This window comes from Manihot esculenta, chromosome 16 (assembly GCF_001659605.2).
Source record: "Manihot esculenta cultivar AM560-2 chromosome 16, M.esculenta_v8, whole genome shotgun sequence".
In the NCBI taxonomy this organism is placed as follows: Eukaryota; Viridiplantae; Streptophyta; class Magnoliopsida; order Malpighiales; family Euphorbiaceae; genus Manihot; species Manihot esculenta.
In genome coordinates this window covers 21784605-21803865 of record NC_035176.2, presented here as the reverse complement: position 1 = coordinate 21803865, position 19261 = coordinate 21784605, and the positions used below count along the sequence as shown (strand labels likewise).

The following is a 19261-nucleotide window of genomic DNA, read 5'->3' as shown; positions in this document are numbered from 1 at the left end:
TTTCTTTCCTTTTGTTAGACTGGTTTAATGTTCTTGTCACTGGATAGCTTGTGGGTGATAAGAGCTGGGTCTACACCCATTACATCCTTTGGAGACCACGTGAAAGTTGTCACTTCGACTCTTTAGCAATCCTATTAGATGAGCCTTTATTTCACCGGTTAACGTAATGTCGAACCATACCTTTTGTCCCTTACCTATCAAGACCTCCTCTACCGAGTCTGCTAGTTTTGGTTTTACATGAGAGTTCAATTTTTCCAATAAGTCAATGGGTATGGTTGCTTTCCTAAGGCTTTTTGCCGGATGTCCGCAACCTTCTTTGGCCAACCTCAGATTGCCTCGAAGCAATTTCTCCTGGAGCTAGAAGCTTAAGACACATAGCACCCATGTTAATAAAGATACCATGGTAGTTTAGGACTGGATAGTCGAGTATCACATTGTATGCAAATGGGACATCTACCACCACAAACTCTACATGCAACTCTCACCTATACTATTTGTCATCCAATACCAAGGGAAGGTTGATAGTACCCAGCACCGCCACGGTCTTATCTCCTAAACCTAAAGGATAGAAGCTCTGACAAGACTGTTTTTATCTAAGCCTAACTTGTTAAAAATATTTAAGATGAGAAGGTTAATAAAACTACTTGTATCCACCAATACTCCTCTTACCTCGTACCAGTTTAGGAGGATCTTAATGACTAGCGGGTCATTTTGAAAGAATCTGATTGCTTTGTCAGCAAGACCAAACCTTACCTCTTGCTTGGTCCATAGTTCTTGGTGGACAAATAGAACATCCTCTACTACATGCTTATTTTTGTCTTTATCCTTATCAGGTCCTCCCATAATGACATATACGATTCCAGCCATTTTAAGAGGTGGGGAGGAAAGGTTCCTTTTTTAGAAAGAAAAGGAACAAGAGACCGGTTTTAATCCAAATGAATAGATAGAGTTCAATGGACTTTTCCTAGCAACAGAACTGAATGCTTTTGCGGAAATTAGATTAAGGACGTAATCAGAATGGACTTGTGCTGTGATTGGCTAGAACCTACAAAGAAGAAAATGTGAGGTGGTGGTGGGAGCCCACAGTAGGCACTCCGGCACTCAAGTCAGTATCGACGAGTATAGAGAATGGCTACACAATCCTCAACAACCAACTCAACCGTCTTGCCTAAATTAAAATTGGATGAGAAGTCATCCAGTTATTGAAATTCTTTAATTCAAATTCAAGCATATTATGGAGAGACCATTCTATTCTTCCTCAGTAATGAAACATATTTAGATTATGGTTGTTGTGAAACTATTGATACTATTATAGAGTAATATTGGCCTAACATGATTGATTCACTAAGTTTTACAACTAAAGAAAATGACGTAATTGAAGGGTATTGTGCTAAAACATATGATTCTCCTCCTTCATCACCTCCACTCCACCATCGCCATCCATCACTGTTAAACCTTCACTCCACTGTCATCCACCACTGTTAGGGTTTAGTAAATGTTATTTTTCTAAGACTATAGTTACTTGAATGAAATTTATTACTGGATATTAATAATACATGATAATAAGTACTAAAATCTTTATTTTTTTTAGTGCAATTAAGTTTATGATGCATGGTTTTATATTTAATTAATATTTTAAGTCTTTAAAATTCTTAATCTAAAACTAAAAATCACGTATATTGGTTGAATTTTTAATTTTCCTCCACTATTATCTTTTCTATTTTACAGATGATAGGTTGCATATTTAATCAAATATATTGATAAAATTAAATATTTTATTTTGTAAAAATTATTATTTCTTAATTATTTTAAATCTCAAAAAAAAGTAATATTATTGATTATGGATGAACAATGTGAAAAAAAAATTTTTTTTTCTTATTTGAATAAAAAAATGTTATTTTATAAAATAATATTGTATAACTACGTAATTTTATATTATTTTATATAGTAATAATGTAAAAAATTTTAATAGCCGCATGAGCTTTAGTTAATTTTTCTCTAAATTGTCAACATTGAAACAAGGGAATTAAACTATAATTTCAACAAAAAAAAACATTATATAAATAAATAAAAGGGATTTTTATTGTGATTAGGCCAACCAAAAGTGGATCTCTCATCATTTTTTTCACGCGCTCTTTTACTAGAAAGGATTCTATTATGCATTGTGATTAACCATAAGATGCTTACAATTCAAAGCTATTGCAAAGATCAAATGGGCAACTGAAGATGGATGCTTAACTTAACGAGTATCATATCTCCAAAAGCTCTTTTTCCGACAAATTACAAAAGCTACACCACAAAAACCCACAACAAAACCAAGACCAATGCTAATGTAGAGTCCTGGGAATAAAGAATCGTTTTCATCTTCGTCATCTCCTCTGCTGTCCCTAGAAGTTGTTATGCTGTTCTCTGTTTCATCCCCAGGGCACTTGGCTTGTGGAGGAAACCCACATAGAAATGGATTGCCCTCATAAATTGAAGAAGCATTCAGTGTTTGGAGCTGATTTCCTGTGGGCATCTTTCCTGATAAGTTATTGTAAGACAAGTCTAAATGACTTATAAACGTTAAAAAAGACAAGGTTTGAGGAACTGTCCCAGAAAGATTGTTGTGTGACAGATCAAGAGTTTCCAACAAGTTCAGATTTCCAATCTTCTCTGGAATGCTTCCGCTAATATGATTCCTTGATAAATTCATGCCGCGCAATGCTTTAAGGCTTGTGATCGCTTCAGGGATTCCACCTTTCAAGTTATTACCTGAAAGATCAATGGCATTCAGTAATGCAATATTATGGTTAAATTCGTACTCTCTTCCTTTTGTCGCAACAATTATCTGGTCCTTGAAGTAGGCCAAGCGATATTGCGCATAGTATGTTTGACTGGTGTTTCCATAGATCAAGCCAGTCAGATTATCCAAACAGCTTGGAATTACTCCAGAAAAATTGTTGTGGGCGAGATCCAAGAAATGAAGATTTGGGAGATTGCAGAGTTTTGTTGGGATCTCTCCCTCCAATAAGTTTGATCTAAGCCTGAGTATGAAAATGGATGATACATTTACACCTATCCATGAAGGAATCTTTCCTGACAGTCTATTTCCGCCAAGATCAATGCTTGATAACGCTGAACAATTTTGCAGTGAAGATGGAATTTCACCATCTAGATTGTTGTTGCTCAACAACAACATTCCAAGTGATCGTAAGTGACCGAGTGATATAGGGATGCTTCCTGATAGACGGTTGTTTGATGCATCCAGAACCCATAAAGATTGCAGACTTTCCCAACAATCAATAAGCTCTCCATGAATTTCATTATTCCTCACAGAAAACACTAGCAATTCCACCAAATTACATATGGAAGATGGGACCGTACCATTTAAATGATTGTCAGATATATGCAAGTTTCGTAGTCTTGGCATTAGTTCACCAATATTCTCCGGGATATGCCCTGAAAATGAATTGTTTTGGAAGTATACCTGTGTTGCATTGGTTGACCAAAGAGGAAGAAGGCCCTCAAATCCATTAGAACTCAAGTCGATGACATCTAATTGCAGACACTCCAATTTTCGAGGAAGCTTCCCCTTGATATAGTTGTTGGATAGATCTAAGACAATGAGTTTAGAAGCTAACTTGGAAAACCACTCTTCAGGTATGGTGTCAGAGATACCAACATTGGTGAGTCTCACTTGCTGGAGCTCACTCTGCACTTGAAGCCACATAGGAAAGGAAGGACCGAGTTTGCAGTCTCTAATTTCGATATACTTCAGTCTGAAGGGAGGTACCCATCCATAGCTCACATTGAGCACCAAAGACCATGTTGGTTCAGTTGAAAGCATTATTCTTTCTAAACTGCTGAGATTCATGAAGTGCACTTCTGTCATAACACCTCCCCATGCATTGGCGATGAGATTCAAGTCTACAAGCTTCGAGAGCTGTCCAAAGCTTTCAGGGATGCTTCCATTCATTTTGTTTGAGTGAAGGTACAAGACTTTCAAGGATGATAGGTTTCCAATTGCTGATGGAATCGAACCCCAAAAAGAGTTGTAGGCAAGATCAAGAATTTGCAAGTTCTTTAGACTGCCAATGGAATCAGGCAATTGTCCAGTGATCTGATTAGAATTTAGAGAAAGTGAAACCAAACTGACAGAAGGGCAAACAGATAAATTGTTCAGAAATTCAGAAATCTCACCACTGAGATTGTTTGCTGCAAGATTTAGGTTCTTCAACTTGCAAAGTGCTCCTAGTGAGCTTGCTATGTGACCTCCAATGTAACCATTCAAGGACAAATCAAGGTCTTCAAGAGATACCAAATTGGCAAACTCACTACTGATGGAACCACTGAAAGAATTTGAGCTGAGATCGAGTTTGGTAAGGCTCGTAAGATTAAACAACCAATTGGGTATTGATGAGTTGAAGAAATTTTTCGAAATATCGAGAACCGTAAGGGAGGTGAAATTAACGAAAGAAAGAGTAACAAGAATATCTTGAAGCTCACATTCATGTAAACGGATCTCCAACAAAGAAGGAATCATATTGATTGCATTCAACCAAGCACCTTCCTTGCTATTGATTCTTACGAATCCCATGTCAAGGTATTTCAGAGTGGAAAAAACAGAAAGCCATTGTGGGTTCTCCACTTGCAATCCAGTACTACCAAAATTGTTATATGAAAATCCATTCAGATCAAGATATTGCAAGTTCGACAAATTTCCAAGATGAGGAGGAACCTCTCCTGTAAATGATGCATAAGAGAGGTTGAGATACCACAAATTCTTGAACTGACCAATGAATTCTGGAATTTGGGTTCCCTCAAAATTGTTCAAGCTCAAGTCCAAGTAATTCAAAAACTTCAAATTAAGCAAAGAGGCATTCAACTCACCGCCCAAGCACAAACTCCTATACGTGGCCACTTCATTATCTGTCAAAGAATAAGGATCAAGGCTCCTGAAATGAAATGGGTTTCGAAGATCAAGCTTGAAAACGTTTCCCGTTTGGTTGTTGCATCCAACGCCTTCCCACCGGCAGCAATCATCACCGACCCAGGAAGATAGCCTAGCAGAAGGATCTGTGAGACCATTTCTGAATGCAAGAAGTGCTTCTCTCTCGGTGTTTGAGCACTTGGCAATGGAATCGGCATTGCAGAAATTGAAACTGATGGAGTGAACAACGAAGAGGATGGGAAGAAAAAGGAAAAGCAGAGAAATAGAGTAGAAGGAAATATTTCCGTCCATGTGAATGTATTGTATGTCTTACACTTGCGCTGTGTCATTACTCGCTGGCGTTTGACCTTTCAATACTTGAAAGATGAGCGGTGAGATCACAAATTTTATAGTGTAATTTTCTTCCCTCAAATTCTGCAAAAAGCAAAGCTACTTCTGAATAAAGGAAAGTCGTTCAAGAGTCATCTAGCTGGTATGACTTCTCTCTTTTCCATTTTTAAATTTGTAGTGTAATGTATCTAATGCAAATTATTACTTAAATTTTTATAATATAAGAATCCATCTTACTCGCGCAATTTAATTTTTATAATATAAGAAATCGTATTAGATCGTGAAACGATTATTTAATATTTTTTAGCGTCACGCAAATACGATTCCAGTCGTTTAGAGTTTGTTGCTTCGCATATCCATCACCTCTAATGAGTTGGATTTCCTTTATGTGGGCTTGTTCTTTATTTGGTCCGGTTTGTCTGAAAGAAACTTGAGTTGTGTGCTAGTGGTCCAGCCTGCATATTGGACTTAGATGGATTATGACTTACCCTTTTAACATGGGTTCAACCACGGCCCGAGTATAAGAACCCAGCGAATATCAAGTGCCTCTTTACCTGCTCATTAATTATTACATGATTAATGATGTAATACTCGGCTAGACTCCGGTATCGGAATTCCTACCGTCCGGTGGAATCTCGGATGTCGGAAAACTCTAGAAGGGTAAAACCATATTTTCATGAAATGTTTTAATGTATTTTATTGTTTTAAGCAAGAAAAGAAATTGAGTTTTGAATGAAAAAGACCAAGGAGGCAATTCCAGGTTCGGCCGCCGAACATTGGATAGTTTAGGGGGGCAAGTTAGGCTTCCGCAAGTTTCAAAGGCTCGGCCGCCGAACCTCATGTTCGGTTGCCGAACTTGCATGAGTTTTGGAGGCACTTTAGGCTGCCGAAAGGTGGTCTGGCAGCCCCTATAAAAGGGCTCCATGGCCAAAACGGGCGAGTTTTCTCCCCATTTTCGGCCACGGTGAGTTCCTGCTCTCCCATGGTTGATCTTTGATGTTTTTCCTCCGATCTTTCACGTTTTAACAAGGTTTATGTTGATTTGAAGATATTTGAACAAAAGAGCAAGTTTTGAAGCTTGGAGACCAAAGAGTTGATTTATCCCCATCTCCGAGCTAGGATTGTCTCTCCTCTCGTTCTTCAAGAGGTAAGAGTAGATCCATAGTTCATTTCATGTTTTAAGCAAGTTTTATGAAGTTTCTTGAGGTAGAAATGCATGTGTAGGTTTATGATGAGTTTTTGGTTAAATGTGTGATTATGAACAATGTATGTTGAATATGCATGTTTGATGTGTTGTAGTTGGGGTTTAAGATAGTTTGAATCCCCTGGGAGCTTATATATGAATGTATGTATGTTGTGGAAGTGTTTATGCATGTTTTGGTTGAGTTATGAAGTTTGGGAGGCATTTGTGCATGTTGGAGCTGAGTTTCTGCCCTTTGGGAAGAACTCAGGTTCGGCAGCCGAAGGCTCTTTCGGCCGCCGAACCTTCCTGTGGTAGCATGTATCGGCTGCCGAACCCTGCCCCCGAAAGAGGACTTTCGGCTCTAGAAGGGAGATTCGGCCGCCGAAGGTGCCGCTGAACATGCATGAGTTTCGTCTCTAGAGGGAACCTTCGGCCGACGAAAGTGCCGCCGAAGGTGCATGACTTTCGGCTCTAGAGGGCCTTTCGGCCGTCGAACCTGCCGCCGAAAGTGCCCTGTTCAGCCCTCCTTTGCATGATTTCTATGATTGTTTTAAGGTGTTTTAGGGGGTTTTTGGGGAGTATTTTAGAGTCATGTTCATGGATGTTTGGTCCCTCATTTGAGTCCACCTGTGTAGGTTCAAACCCGAGGAACCGAGGACCTCAGCAGTGAGATAGCTGCTTCAGAGTCATTAGAGCATCAGCTAGAGGTGAGTGGAATAATTCTTTACGTTTTAAAGCAAATAAATAAATTTTGAGCATGATACATGCATCACGTATACCATGAGATATACTAGGTTGTTTGCATTAGAAATTCACGAATATGTTGCATTGCACTATTTGATGTTGATGTGGGTGGATGTTGGATGATCCTTTAGTCCTCGTATGATATGATATGATGATGCTATGGTAAGAGATAGACCAGTGAGGCCCATTCTACGCCTCTGGCACAGTTGTAATGTTATGTTATGTTATGCTATGGTAAGAGAAAGACCAGTGAGGCCCATTCTACGCCCCTGGCACGATTGGACTATGTAGAGGACTATTGGTGACAAGTCCATCCTTGATGTGATTTGTTTGTGCTGTGTTGCATTTCATGAAAGCATGAAATTTAAATTGAATATGTTATTATTCTGCTCACTGGGCTTTATAGCTCACCCCTCTCCCTTAACCCCCAGATTTGCAGGTACAGGGTAGACCAGGAGGTCAGCAGGAGTAGAGTCACGTTGTATGTAATAGATAGAAGTGGACATGAACATGAATATGATGTAATGTAAAAGTATAGTATAGAAATGTAATGTAATGATGCTTATGGAAGTTTAGAGTTGTGCTTGACCATAGTATGATGTTAATCCCTTTCTAGTACATGATTTTAAATGTTAAATGATGATTATTGTAAACCAAGCTTAATGTATGTTATGTTACCCCATTGGAGTATTTGATGAGGACTCCAGTGAGGGGTTTTATGTTATGATTTGTGCATGCACAGGTTAAACTTGGTGAAGGAATGAATGAATGAATAAATGAATGATTGAATGAGAAAGTTTTAAATTTTTATGTAATTGTTGATCATGTATGGGATTAAACAGGTATACAGGATGTAAGTTAGGCTTGCTACGGGTCCCGGCGGCCTTAAGCCGATCTGGATCCTAGCACCGGTAGCGGTCCGGTTTCCGGGTCGTTACAGATTGGTATCAGAGCCCTAGGTTCATATGGTCGGACCTAGAGAGTGTCGGGCTCATAGATGTTCTAGAAGGTCAAGCACAATAGGAAAATTATGTCCACTAGGATAGGATGAAGAGTCCTGTATTGATTGATGATGTGAAATGCCATGATTATATGCATGTGCATTAATGATATGTTATGTATGTGATGTATGTGATGCGGATTCATGTGTTTTCACATGAACCATTTGATGCTAATGTTTATATGATGTGTACTGTTTTTCAGTAATCAGGATGAGAGGAACTCGTCGATCTGCACGATTGACTGGAGTACCACCGGAGGATGAGGGCATGAGTGCCCGTCCCCCTGCATTGCCAAGGACAATGTCTAGCAGGTCTAGCAGGGAAAGAGCATTGAGAGACCCTAGAAGGTCTTTGGATATGAACACAAGCATATCAGTAAGGGGAACAGTGTAAGGAGGAATGTCAGAGGATGTGGGGGATGATATGGATGTGGATCAGAGGAGGGATGGCAGTCTTGGAGTGAGTATGTCAGAGGAGGGTATGGGAGAATCCCAAGGAGGCACTCAGGCCTCGGGATTTGTTCAGCCACCCCAGTACTCACCCTTTTCTCAGAATCCCGGGTATTCGATGGGAGGTACATCAGATTACCCCAGCTTTAGCCCTTACCACTCCCACATGCCATACCCACCTTTCTACCCACCATACCCACAGTACCCTATGTACCCACCCCCATCCTTCTACCCAGGTACAACAAACCCTACCCCAGGGGATGCTGCACCTCCTCCACCATCAACAGCACCTATTGCCCCATAAACCCAAATGCCTAAACCTACCTCATCTGGAGGGAGCAAGGTCAAGATGACCGACTACATGAAGCTGGGTGCTCCCCAGTATGAAGCAGGTGATGACCCGTTTGTGTACCTTGAGAGGGTCAGAACGATTACAGATGAGATAGGAGCTGATGACAGTAGAGCCATTCAGATGGCTGGGTTCACACTGAAATGCAAGAAGGCCCGTGAGTGGTTCAAGAACTATGTGAACCCGAGATTGGACAGCCTATCATGGGAGGAGTTTGCAAATGAGTTTGCAGGATGGGCTTTCCCTGACAGTTCAAGGGAGTTAAAGATGATTGAATTTGAGCAGCTGAGGCAGACGGATGAGATGAGTGTGGATGAGTATACAGACAGATTTTTGGAGCTGTTGCCATTTGCTGGGTAGAATTTGGACACAGATCAAAAGAAGTCAAGGAGATATATCATGAGGCTCCATTCCAGGTATTCCTCCTTGATTCAGTCAGCAGAGAGGGAGAGTTTCCATGCCATTGTGGATATGGCTTGGAGGATGGAGGCTAGTGCAATCATCGAAGGGAAAGTTAATCAGTCAGTGGCACAGCCTTCTGGTTCCAAGACCCCTGGTGGGGGCAAGTTGGACCCTTCTTCTCTGAGTTCAGCTAGTAAGAGGTGGAGCAGTACCACCAAGAAGTCAAAGAAGAACAAGTTCTGGAGCAAGATCAAGTTAGGTCTGGGATTAGGAAGTGGCTCGAGCTCAGGTGCAGTTAATGCAGTATGTAGGAAGTGTGGGAAGCCGCACAAGGGTGTATGTCGGGTTGGGACGACAGCCTGCTTTAGATGTGGGCAGAAGGGACACATGGCTCGGGAGTGTCCTAGAGCAGCTTTTATGGCACAGTCTCAGCAGACAGCTTCTGGTAGTGTGGCTCAGTCAGCAGCTCCAGCCGCGACTCAGGCTAGTGGCAGAGGCAGAGGGAGAGGGGCAGCCTCTTCTTCAGCGAGTTTCAGAGGTAAAGGTCCATCAGCCCCAGCACGGATCTTCACAATGACACAGCAGGAGGTAAATGCATCAAACACAGTGGTGTCAGGTAATCTCATCATTGGTTGCTCAGATGTTTATGCCTTAATAGACCCTGGTGCATCTTATTCTTTCATTGCTCCGAGGGCCGTCGAGAGATTGGGTTTGATGGTCTCTGGGTTAGAGTGTCCCCTATGGGTCAGTGGACCCAAGTGTGACCCGTCAGTGGCAGAGTCAGTCTGCCAGTATAGTCCAGTTTTTGTTGAGGGGAGATGCCTTTCTGCCAACCTTGTGGTTCTAGATTTGACAGATTTTGACGTCATTCTAGGGATGGATTGGCTATCTACCCATGGTGCTACCTTGGACTGTAGAGACAAGGTAGTCAAGTTCAGTTGTCAGGATGGGTCAGAAGTTGTCTTCAGAGGAGACAGGGGGAGTACACCTAGAGGTTTGATATCAGCCCTTCAAGCTCGTAGGCTACTCAGGAGGGATTGTCAGGGTTTTCTAGCTCATGTGAGAGAGCTAGATAGTCATGTCAGAGAGCCCGCCTCAGTGCCTGTGGTCAGTGAGTTTTTAGATGTATTCCCAGAGCTGCCAGGTTTACTACCTGCTAGGGAAATAGAGTTCGAAATTGAATTGATGCCTAGAACCAGACCGATCTCTATTCCTCCCTACAGGATGGCAACAGCAGAATTGAAGGAGCTTAAGGAGCAGTTGCAAGAGTTGGTAGATAGAGGCTTCATCCGACCGAGTACCTCACCTTGGGGTGCTCCAGTGCTATTTGTGAAAAAGAAGGATGGATCTCTCAGACTTTGTATCGACTACAGGCAGTTGAACAAGGTCACTACCAAGAATAAGTACCCGTTGCCAAGGATCGACGATCTATTCGACCAGCTAGCAGGAGCAGTGTAACGACCCGAAAATCGGACCGCTACCGGCGCTAGGATCCGGGTCGGCTTAAGGCCGACAAGACCCGTAGCAAGCCTGACTTGCAACCTGAAAACCTGTTTAATCCCATACATGATCACAACATACATAAAAATTTAAAACTTTTCTTTCATACATCCAACTCAACCTGAACATGCACTGCACATAGCCATAATCATAATCATGATCCCTCTGTGGGATCTCATCAATGCCCCAATGGGCGATACATCATAAGATGAGTTGGCTTTCATGAACATAATAAAACATTTTTGATCATGTGAAAAAAGGATACCTCATACACAATGTCAAGCACAATATCTAATCCTTAATATCATTACATGACTGAAACTGTTCTTTTACATAACATTAATACATCTATCATGTCCACACTAACTATTACATACACGTGACTTCATTACTCTTGTAAACCTCCTGGTCTACCCTGTACCTGCAATCCTGGGGAAATTGGGAGAGGGGTGAGCTACTAGAGCCCAGTGAGCAGAATAATAAAACACTTAAAACATATGATAACATGAAATGCATCACATCACAGCTAATCACATCAAGGATGAACTTGTCACCAATAGCCCTCTACATGGTCCAACTGTGCCAGAACGTAGAATGGGTCCTGGTCTTTCCCTTACATATCATAACATAATAGTGTCCAACTGTGCCAGAACGTAGAATGGGTCCTGGTCTTTCCCTTACATAGTGCCAGCGAACGTAGAATGGGTCCCACTGGTCTTACTTTCCGTACCGTACATATCATATCGTCATATCATAGATCGAGGGCTATGGATCATTCAACATTCATCCACATCAACATCAAAATGTGCAATGCAACATATTCGTAAATTCTAATGCAAGCAACCTAATTCATCACATGGCATTCATGATGCATGAACAATGCTCAAAACTTTGAAATTTATTTACTTTAAACGTAAAGGTTTATTCCACTCACCTCTGGATAGCTCTGACCAGACACTGGGGCAACAGACTCACTGCGGGGGTCCTCGGTTCCTCGGGTCCGAACCTACACAAGTGGACTCAAATGAGGGACCAAACATACGTGAACATAACTCTAAACTATTCCCCAAAACCCCCTAAAACATCATGGAATAATCATAGAAAAACATGCAAGAAAGGGCTGGACAGGGCACTTTCGGCGGCAGGTTCGGCGGCCGAAAGTCCATCCAGAGCCGAAAGTCAGGCAGGTTCGGCGGCACCTTCGGCGGCCGAAACTCCCAGACAGAGGCGAAACTCATGCATGTTCGGCGGCACCTTCGGCGGCCGAAAGTCCCAGACAGAGACGAAAGTCTCCTTTCGGGGGCAAGCTTCGGCAGCCGAAGGCTGCCTCCACAAGCATGTTCGGCGGCCGAAAGTTCCTTCGGCTGCCGAACTTGGTTTCTCCCAGAATGGCAAAAACTCAGCTTCCCTATGCATTTATGCCTCCTATCTCATCCAAACATGCATAAACCTATTCTACAACACTCATACACAAGCATACAAGTTCCTAGGGGCATCAAACCATCAAAACCCCAACTACAACACACATGCAACTCACATTGTTCAAAATCACATCAAAAACCCATAAGCTCAACATAAGCTACACATGCATTTTCTATCCCATGAACTTGCATAAAACTTGCTTAAAACATAATGTAAGCTAGAGATCGACTCTTACCTCTTGAAGATCGAGGGTGGAGGCGATCTAACTTGGAGTTGGAAGAGATTTGAGTTTTTGGACCTCAAAGCTCCAAAACTTGCTCAAAACTCAGAAATCTTCAAAACAAGATGAAAACTAGTGAAAAACTTGAAAGATCAGAAGGAAAAGACTCAAGATCGGTGAGGGGTGGCGGAGAACTCACCTTGGTCGGAAATGGGGAAAAAGCTCGCCCGTTTTCGGCTAAGGGACCCTTTTATAGTGGCTGGCCAGGCCACGTTCGGGGGCCGAACGTGCCTCCGCATGCATGCCATGTTCGGCGGCTGAACTTGAGGTTCGACGGCCGAACCTGGACTTTCCTCACTTATGCTTTCGGGGGCCTAAAGGCGCTCTCAAAGGCATGCATGTTCGGCGGCCGAACCTGAGTTTTCCTTCAAGGTTGTTTTCATGCAAAAACTCATTTCCATTTTACTTAAAACCATGAAATACCTTAAAACATTTTATGAAAACATGATTCTACCCTACTAGAGGCTTCCGACATCCGAGATTCCACCGGACGGTAGGAATTCCGATACCGGAGTCTAGCCGGGTATTACATTCTCCCCCCCTTAAGAACATTCGTCCCCGAATGTTCCTCAACTAGCACATAGCATGGCATAAAACATAACATACATACATAAACACATAAACACATAAAGATCTAACCTTAAAAGAGATGAGGGTACTGCTGGAGCATAGACTCCCGTGTCTCCCAAGTGCATTCTTCCAAATTGTGGTGGTTCCACAGGACTTTCACCATCGGGATTTCCTTGTTCCTTAACTTTCTGATCTGGGTGTCTATGATCCGTACTGGCTGCTCAACATAGGTGAGATCCTCTTGGACCTCCACATCAGGCTCACTAAGAACCTTGCTCGGATCTGACACAAACTTCCTCAACATTGAAACATGGAAAACCGGATGGATTCTTTCCATTGAAGCAGGTAAATCCAGCTTGTACGACACATTCCCAATCTTTTGCAAGATTTTAAAGGGTCCGATGTATCGTGGGGCTAGTTTACCTTTCTTCCCGAAGCGAACCACTCCCTTCATAGGAGACACCTTGAGCAATATCAGATCCCCCTCCTGAAACTCGACCTGCCTTCTGTGGATGTCTGCATAACTCTTCTGTCTGCTTGCAGCAGTCTTGATTCTTTCTCTGATTATGGGTACTACTCTGCTGGTAATCTCAACTAGCTCAGGCCCTGCCAAGGCCTTTTCTCCCACTTCTTCCCAGCAAACAGGTGATCTGCACTTCCTCCCATACAAAGCTTCATATGGAGCCATCCCGATGCTAGCATGATGGCTGTTATTGTAGGCAAACTCCACCAAAGGTAGATGTTGCCTCCAAGAACCACCAAAGTCCAGCACACACATCCTGAGCATATCCTCTATGGTCTGGATGGTCCTTTCTGACTGTCCGTCCGTCTGTGGATGGAAAGCAGTACTGAAATCCAACCTAGTACCCATGGCGTTCTGCAGACTCCACCAAAATTTGGAGGTGAACTGGGGCCCTCTATCTGACACTATCGAAACAAGAACCCCATGCAGTCTGACGATCTCATCGACATACACCTGCGCCAACTTGTCCACAGAATAGCCACTCCTGACAGGGATGAAGTGAGCAGATTTAGTGAGTTTGTCCACAATCACCCATATGGAGTCCACTCTGTTGGACGCTGCCGGTAACCCCACTACGAAGTCCATAGCTATATTTTCCCATTTCCATTCTGGAATAGGTAGCGGGTTAAGCATTCCAGCCGGCTTCTGATGTTCCAGCTTCACCCTCTGACACACTTCGCAGGCTGACACAAACTGTGCCACTTCCTTCTTCATAGCTGGCCACCAATAAACCTTCTTTAGATCTTGATACATCTTGGTGGCTCCGGGGTGAATGCTGTATCTTGCATTATGAGCTTCTCTCATAATGTAATGACCCGAAAATCGGACCGCTACCGGCGCTAGGATCCGGGTCGACTTAAGGCCGCCGGGACCCGTAGCAAGCCTAACATGCATCCTGTGAACCTGTTTAATCCCATACATGATCAACAATACACATAAAAATTAAAACTTTTCTTTCCATATACATCAACCAAACTCAACCTGTGCATAAACATCATACATAACATAAACATAACATTGATCCCTCAGTGGGATCTCATCAGTGCCCCCAATGGGTGGCATAGCATATGTTGAGTTGGTTTACAAAAATCATCATAAAAATCTCTAAGATCATGTAATAAAAGGGATAACAACCATCTATGGTCAAGCACACCTCTAACATCCATAAACATCCTTTCATAACTATACTATTTAAAACATTACAATATAATAGGATCATGTCCGTTACTAACTATTACATAAACATGACTTCTTTACTCTATCCGGACTCCTGCTCTATCCTGTACCTGCAAGCCTGGGGGTAAAGGGAGAGGGGTGAGCTGAAAGCCCAGTGAGTAGGACTATAAAACATATTAACACTATGCTCCAATGAAATGCATCATAACACAGACAATTCACATAAGGGTTGGGTGAGCTTGTCACCAATTAGTCCAAGTTAACATAGTGCCAGGCCGTAGCATGGGGTCCTGGTCTTCCTGTCATAACATACATTACTTACCATTTCCCCAGGGCCTCCTCTAGGCTCCTGGTCTTCGAGTCTCATAACCGTGCCAGGCCGTAGAATGGGGTCCTGGTCTTTCCTTACATAGTGCCAGGCCGTAGCATGGGGTCCTGGTCTTCCTGCCATGGACTAATTGGGTCATCCAACATTCACCCACATCAACAACAATAGATGCAATGCGGCATATTCGTGAAACTAATGCAATCATCCTATTGCATAATCATGATGCATGAAACATGATAAAACATTTAATTTAAAAGATCAAGTTTAGTTCCACTCACTTCTGGCAGACTCTGACAACACCGAAGCAGCTGAACTCACTGCTGGGGTCCTCGGTTCCTCGGGTCCGAACCTACACAGGTGGACTCAAATGAGGGACCAAACATACCTGAACATAACTATAAACTACTCCCCAAAAACCCCTTAAACATCATGAAACAACCATACAAAAACATGCAAGGAAGGCCTGGACAGGGCACTTTCGGCGGCAGGTTCGGCGGCCGAAAGTCCCTCCAGAGCCGAAAGTCAGGCAGGTTCGGCGGCACCTTCGGCGGCCGAAACTCCCAGACAGAGACGAAACTCATGCATGTTCGGCGGCACCTTCGGCGGCCGAAACTGCCAGACAGAGACGAAAGTCTCCTTTTGGGGGCAGCTTCGGCAGCCGAAAGGCTGCCTCCCCAGCCATGTTCGGCGGCCGAAAGTTCCTTCGGCTGCCGAACCTGGTTTCTGCCAAAGGGCAGAAACTTGGCTCCCAATGCACATTTCGCCCCCAAACTTATCAAACATGCATCAAACCTATTCTACAACACACAAACGCAAGCATACATATTCCTAGGGGTCTCAAACCATCATAAACCCCATCTACAACACATTAAGCATCCACATTGTTCAAGAACACACATTTATACCCATAAACATAACCATAACCTAAACATGCATTCTAACCCATAGATCTTGCATAAAACTTATCCAAAACATAAAACGAGCTTAAGATCGGCTCTTACCTCTTGAAGATCGAGAGAGACGACCCAAAAACTCGGAGTTGGGAGAGATTTGGTTCTTGAACCTCCAAGCTCCAAAACTTTGCTCAAAAGCTTAAATCTTCAAAACCAAGTTAAAACAAGTGAAAATCTTGAAAGATTTAGAGGAAGAACATCAAAAATGGGTGAAGGGCGGCGGAGACTCACCTTGGCCGAAAATGGGGAAAAGCTCGCCCGTTTTCGGCTAAGGGACCTTTTTATAGTGGCTGGCCAAACCACGTTCGGGGGCCGAATGTGCCTCCGCATGCATGCCATGTTCGGCGGCCGAACTTGAGGTTCAGCGGCCGAACCTGGACTTCCCTCACTTATGCTTTCGGGGGCCTAAAGCACACCCGCAACGCATGCATGTTCGGCGGCCGAACTTGAGGTTCGACGGCCGAACCTGAGTTTTCCTCCAAAGCTATTTTCATGCAAAAACTCATTTTATTTCATACTTAAAACCATAAAATGCATTAAAACATTATATCAAAACATGGTTTTACCCTACTAGAGGCTTCCGACATCCGAGATTCCGCCGGACGGTAGGAATTCTGATACCGGAGTCTAGCCGGGTATTACATTCTCCCCCCCTTAAGAACATTCGTCCCCGAATGTTCCTCAACTAACTCATGCTAAGCATACAACATACTATACACATAAAACACATAGAGACTAACCTTAAAAGAGATGTGGATATTGTCGGAGCATAGACTCCCGTGTCTCCCAAGTGCATTCTTCCAAATTGTGGTGGTTCCACAGGACTTTCACCATCGGGATTTCCTTGTTTCTTAGCTTTCTGATCTGGGTGTCTAGGATCCGTACCGGCTGCTCAACATAGGTGAGATCCTCTTGGATCTCCACATTAGGCTCACTAAGAACCTTGCCCGGATCTGACACAAATTTCCTCAACATAGAAACATGGAAAACCGGATGGATTCTCTCCATTGAAGCAGGTAAATCCAGCTTGTACGATACATTCCCAATCTTTTGCAAGACTTCAAAGGGTCCGATGTACCGCGGAGCCAGCTTACCCTTCTTCCCAAACCGAACCACTCCTTTCATTGGAGACACCTTGAGCAATACCAGATCCCCCTCCTGAAACTCTACTAGTCTTTTGCGGATGTCTGCATAACTCTTCTGTCTGCTTGCAGCAGTCTTGATTCTTTCTCTGATTAAGGGTACCACCCTGCTGGTGATCTCTACTAGCTCAGGCCCTGCCAAGGCCTTTTCTCCAACTTCTTCCCAGCAAACAGGTGACCTGCACTTCCTCCCATATAAAGCTTCATACGGAGCCATCCTGATGCTAGCATGATGGCTGTTATTGTAGGCAAACTCCACCAAAGGTAGATGCTTCCTCCAAGAACCGCCAAAGTCCAGCACACACATTCTTAGCATATCTTCTATGGTCTGGATGGTCCTCTCTGACTGTCCGTCTGTCTGTGGGTGGAAGGCAGTGCTAAAATCCACCCTGGTACCCATAGCATCCTGCAGACTCCGCCAAAACCTGGAGGTGAACTGGGGTCCTCTATCTGACACTATAGAAACAGGAACCCCATGCAGTCTGACTATCTCATCAACGTACACCTGCGCCAACTTGTCCACAGAATAGCCACTCCTAACAGGGATGAAGTGAGCAGATTTGGTGAGTCTGTCCACAATCACCCATATGGAGTCCAATCTGTTGGACGTCGCCGATAACCCCACTACGAAGTCCATAGCTATATTCTCCCATTTCCACTCTGGAATAGGTAGCGGGTTAAGCATTCTAGCCGGCTTCTGATGTTCCAGCTTCACCCTCTGACAAACTTCGCAGGTTGACACAAACTGTGCCACTTCTCTCTTCATAGCTGGCCACCAATAAACTTTCTTCAAATCCTGATACATTTTGGTGGCTCCGGGGTGAATGTTGTATCTTGCATTATGAGCCTCTCTCATAATGTCTCCTTTTAGCCCTATGTCATCTGGTACACATCAACGACTCCCATAGCGGAGGATCCCCTTGTTGTCGAATCTGAACTCACTGTCCTTGCCTGACTGAACAGTCCTGGCAATCTTCACTAATTCTGGGTCCTCATGCTGTTTCTGAGCCACCTGCTCCAGAAACACGGGTGTCACTTTCATCTGAGCAACCAAGGCACCTGTACCAGACAACTCCAACTGTAGACCTTCATCAATAAGCTTGTAAAACTCCTTCACCACTGGTCTCCTCTCTGCCGTGATGTGGGATAGACTGCCTAGTGACTTCCGGCTTAGGGCGTCTGCCACGACATTCGCCTTACCCGGATGATACTGAATCTTGCAATCATAGTCACTCAACAGCTCTACCCATCTCCTCTGTCTCAAGTTCAAATCTCTTTGACTCAGGATGTACTGCAGGCTCTTATGATCTATAAAGATCTCACATTTTACCCCATAGAGGTAGTGCCTCCACATCTTGAGTGCAAAGATTACTGCTGCCATCTCAAGGTCATGTGTGGGGTAATTCAACTCATGCTTCTTTAGCTGCCTCGAAGCATAAGCAATTACCCTCTCATTTTGCATCAGTACACAACCCAGTCCCACACGGGACGCATCACAAAAGACTGTAAAGTCTTCATCACTAGATGGCAGAGCTAAAACTGGTGCTGAAGTCAACCTCTTCTTAAGCTCTTCAAAACTCTCTTCGCATTGGTCAGTCCACAGAAACTTCTGGTTTTTTCTGGTTAGCCTGGTCAGAGAAGTTGCTATTTTCGAGAAATTCTGAACGAACCTCCTGTAGTAACCTGCCAAACCCAAGAAACTCCTGATCTCCGTTACTGAAGTGGGTCTAGGCCAGTTAGCCACAGTTTCTGTCTTCTTGGGGTCCACCTCTATCCCATTCTCTGACACTACATGCCCCAAGAACGAAATGCTCCTCAGCCAGAACTCACACTTGGAGAACTTCGCATACAAGCCATGCTCCCTCAAGGTCTGTAGAACCAACCTCAGATGATGGGCATGCTCCTCTGCATTCCTGGAATACACTAGGATATCATCTATGAAGACAATAACGAAGTGATCCAGGTACTGACTAAAC

General features: G+C 43.5%; 1 protein-coding gene across 1 annotated transcript; it reads right to left on the bottom strand.

The window, feature by feature from the left end:
• Positions 1-2060: 2060 nt before the first annotated feature.
• LOC110603132 (receptor-like protein EIX1) lies at positions 2061-5351 on the bottom strand. Its single transcript, XM_021740819.2, has one exon. It carries the CDS (start codon positions 5222-5224, stop codon positions 2240-2242), a length of 2985 nt encoding a protein of 994 aa, XP_021596511.1. The 5' UTR covers positions 5225-5351; the 3' UTR covers positions 2061-2239.
• Positions 5352-19261: the final 13910 nt, after the last annotated feature.

Bases quoted from the DNA above. Each gene is read 5' to 3' on its own strand.
- LOC110603132 (XM_021740819.2), bottom strand. From the start codon at position 5,224: ATGGACGGAAATATTTCCTTCTACTCTATTTCTCTGCTTTTCCTTTTT.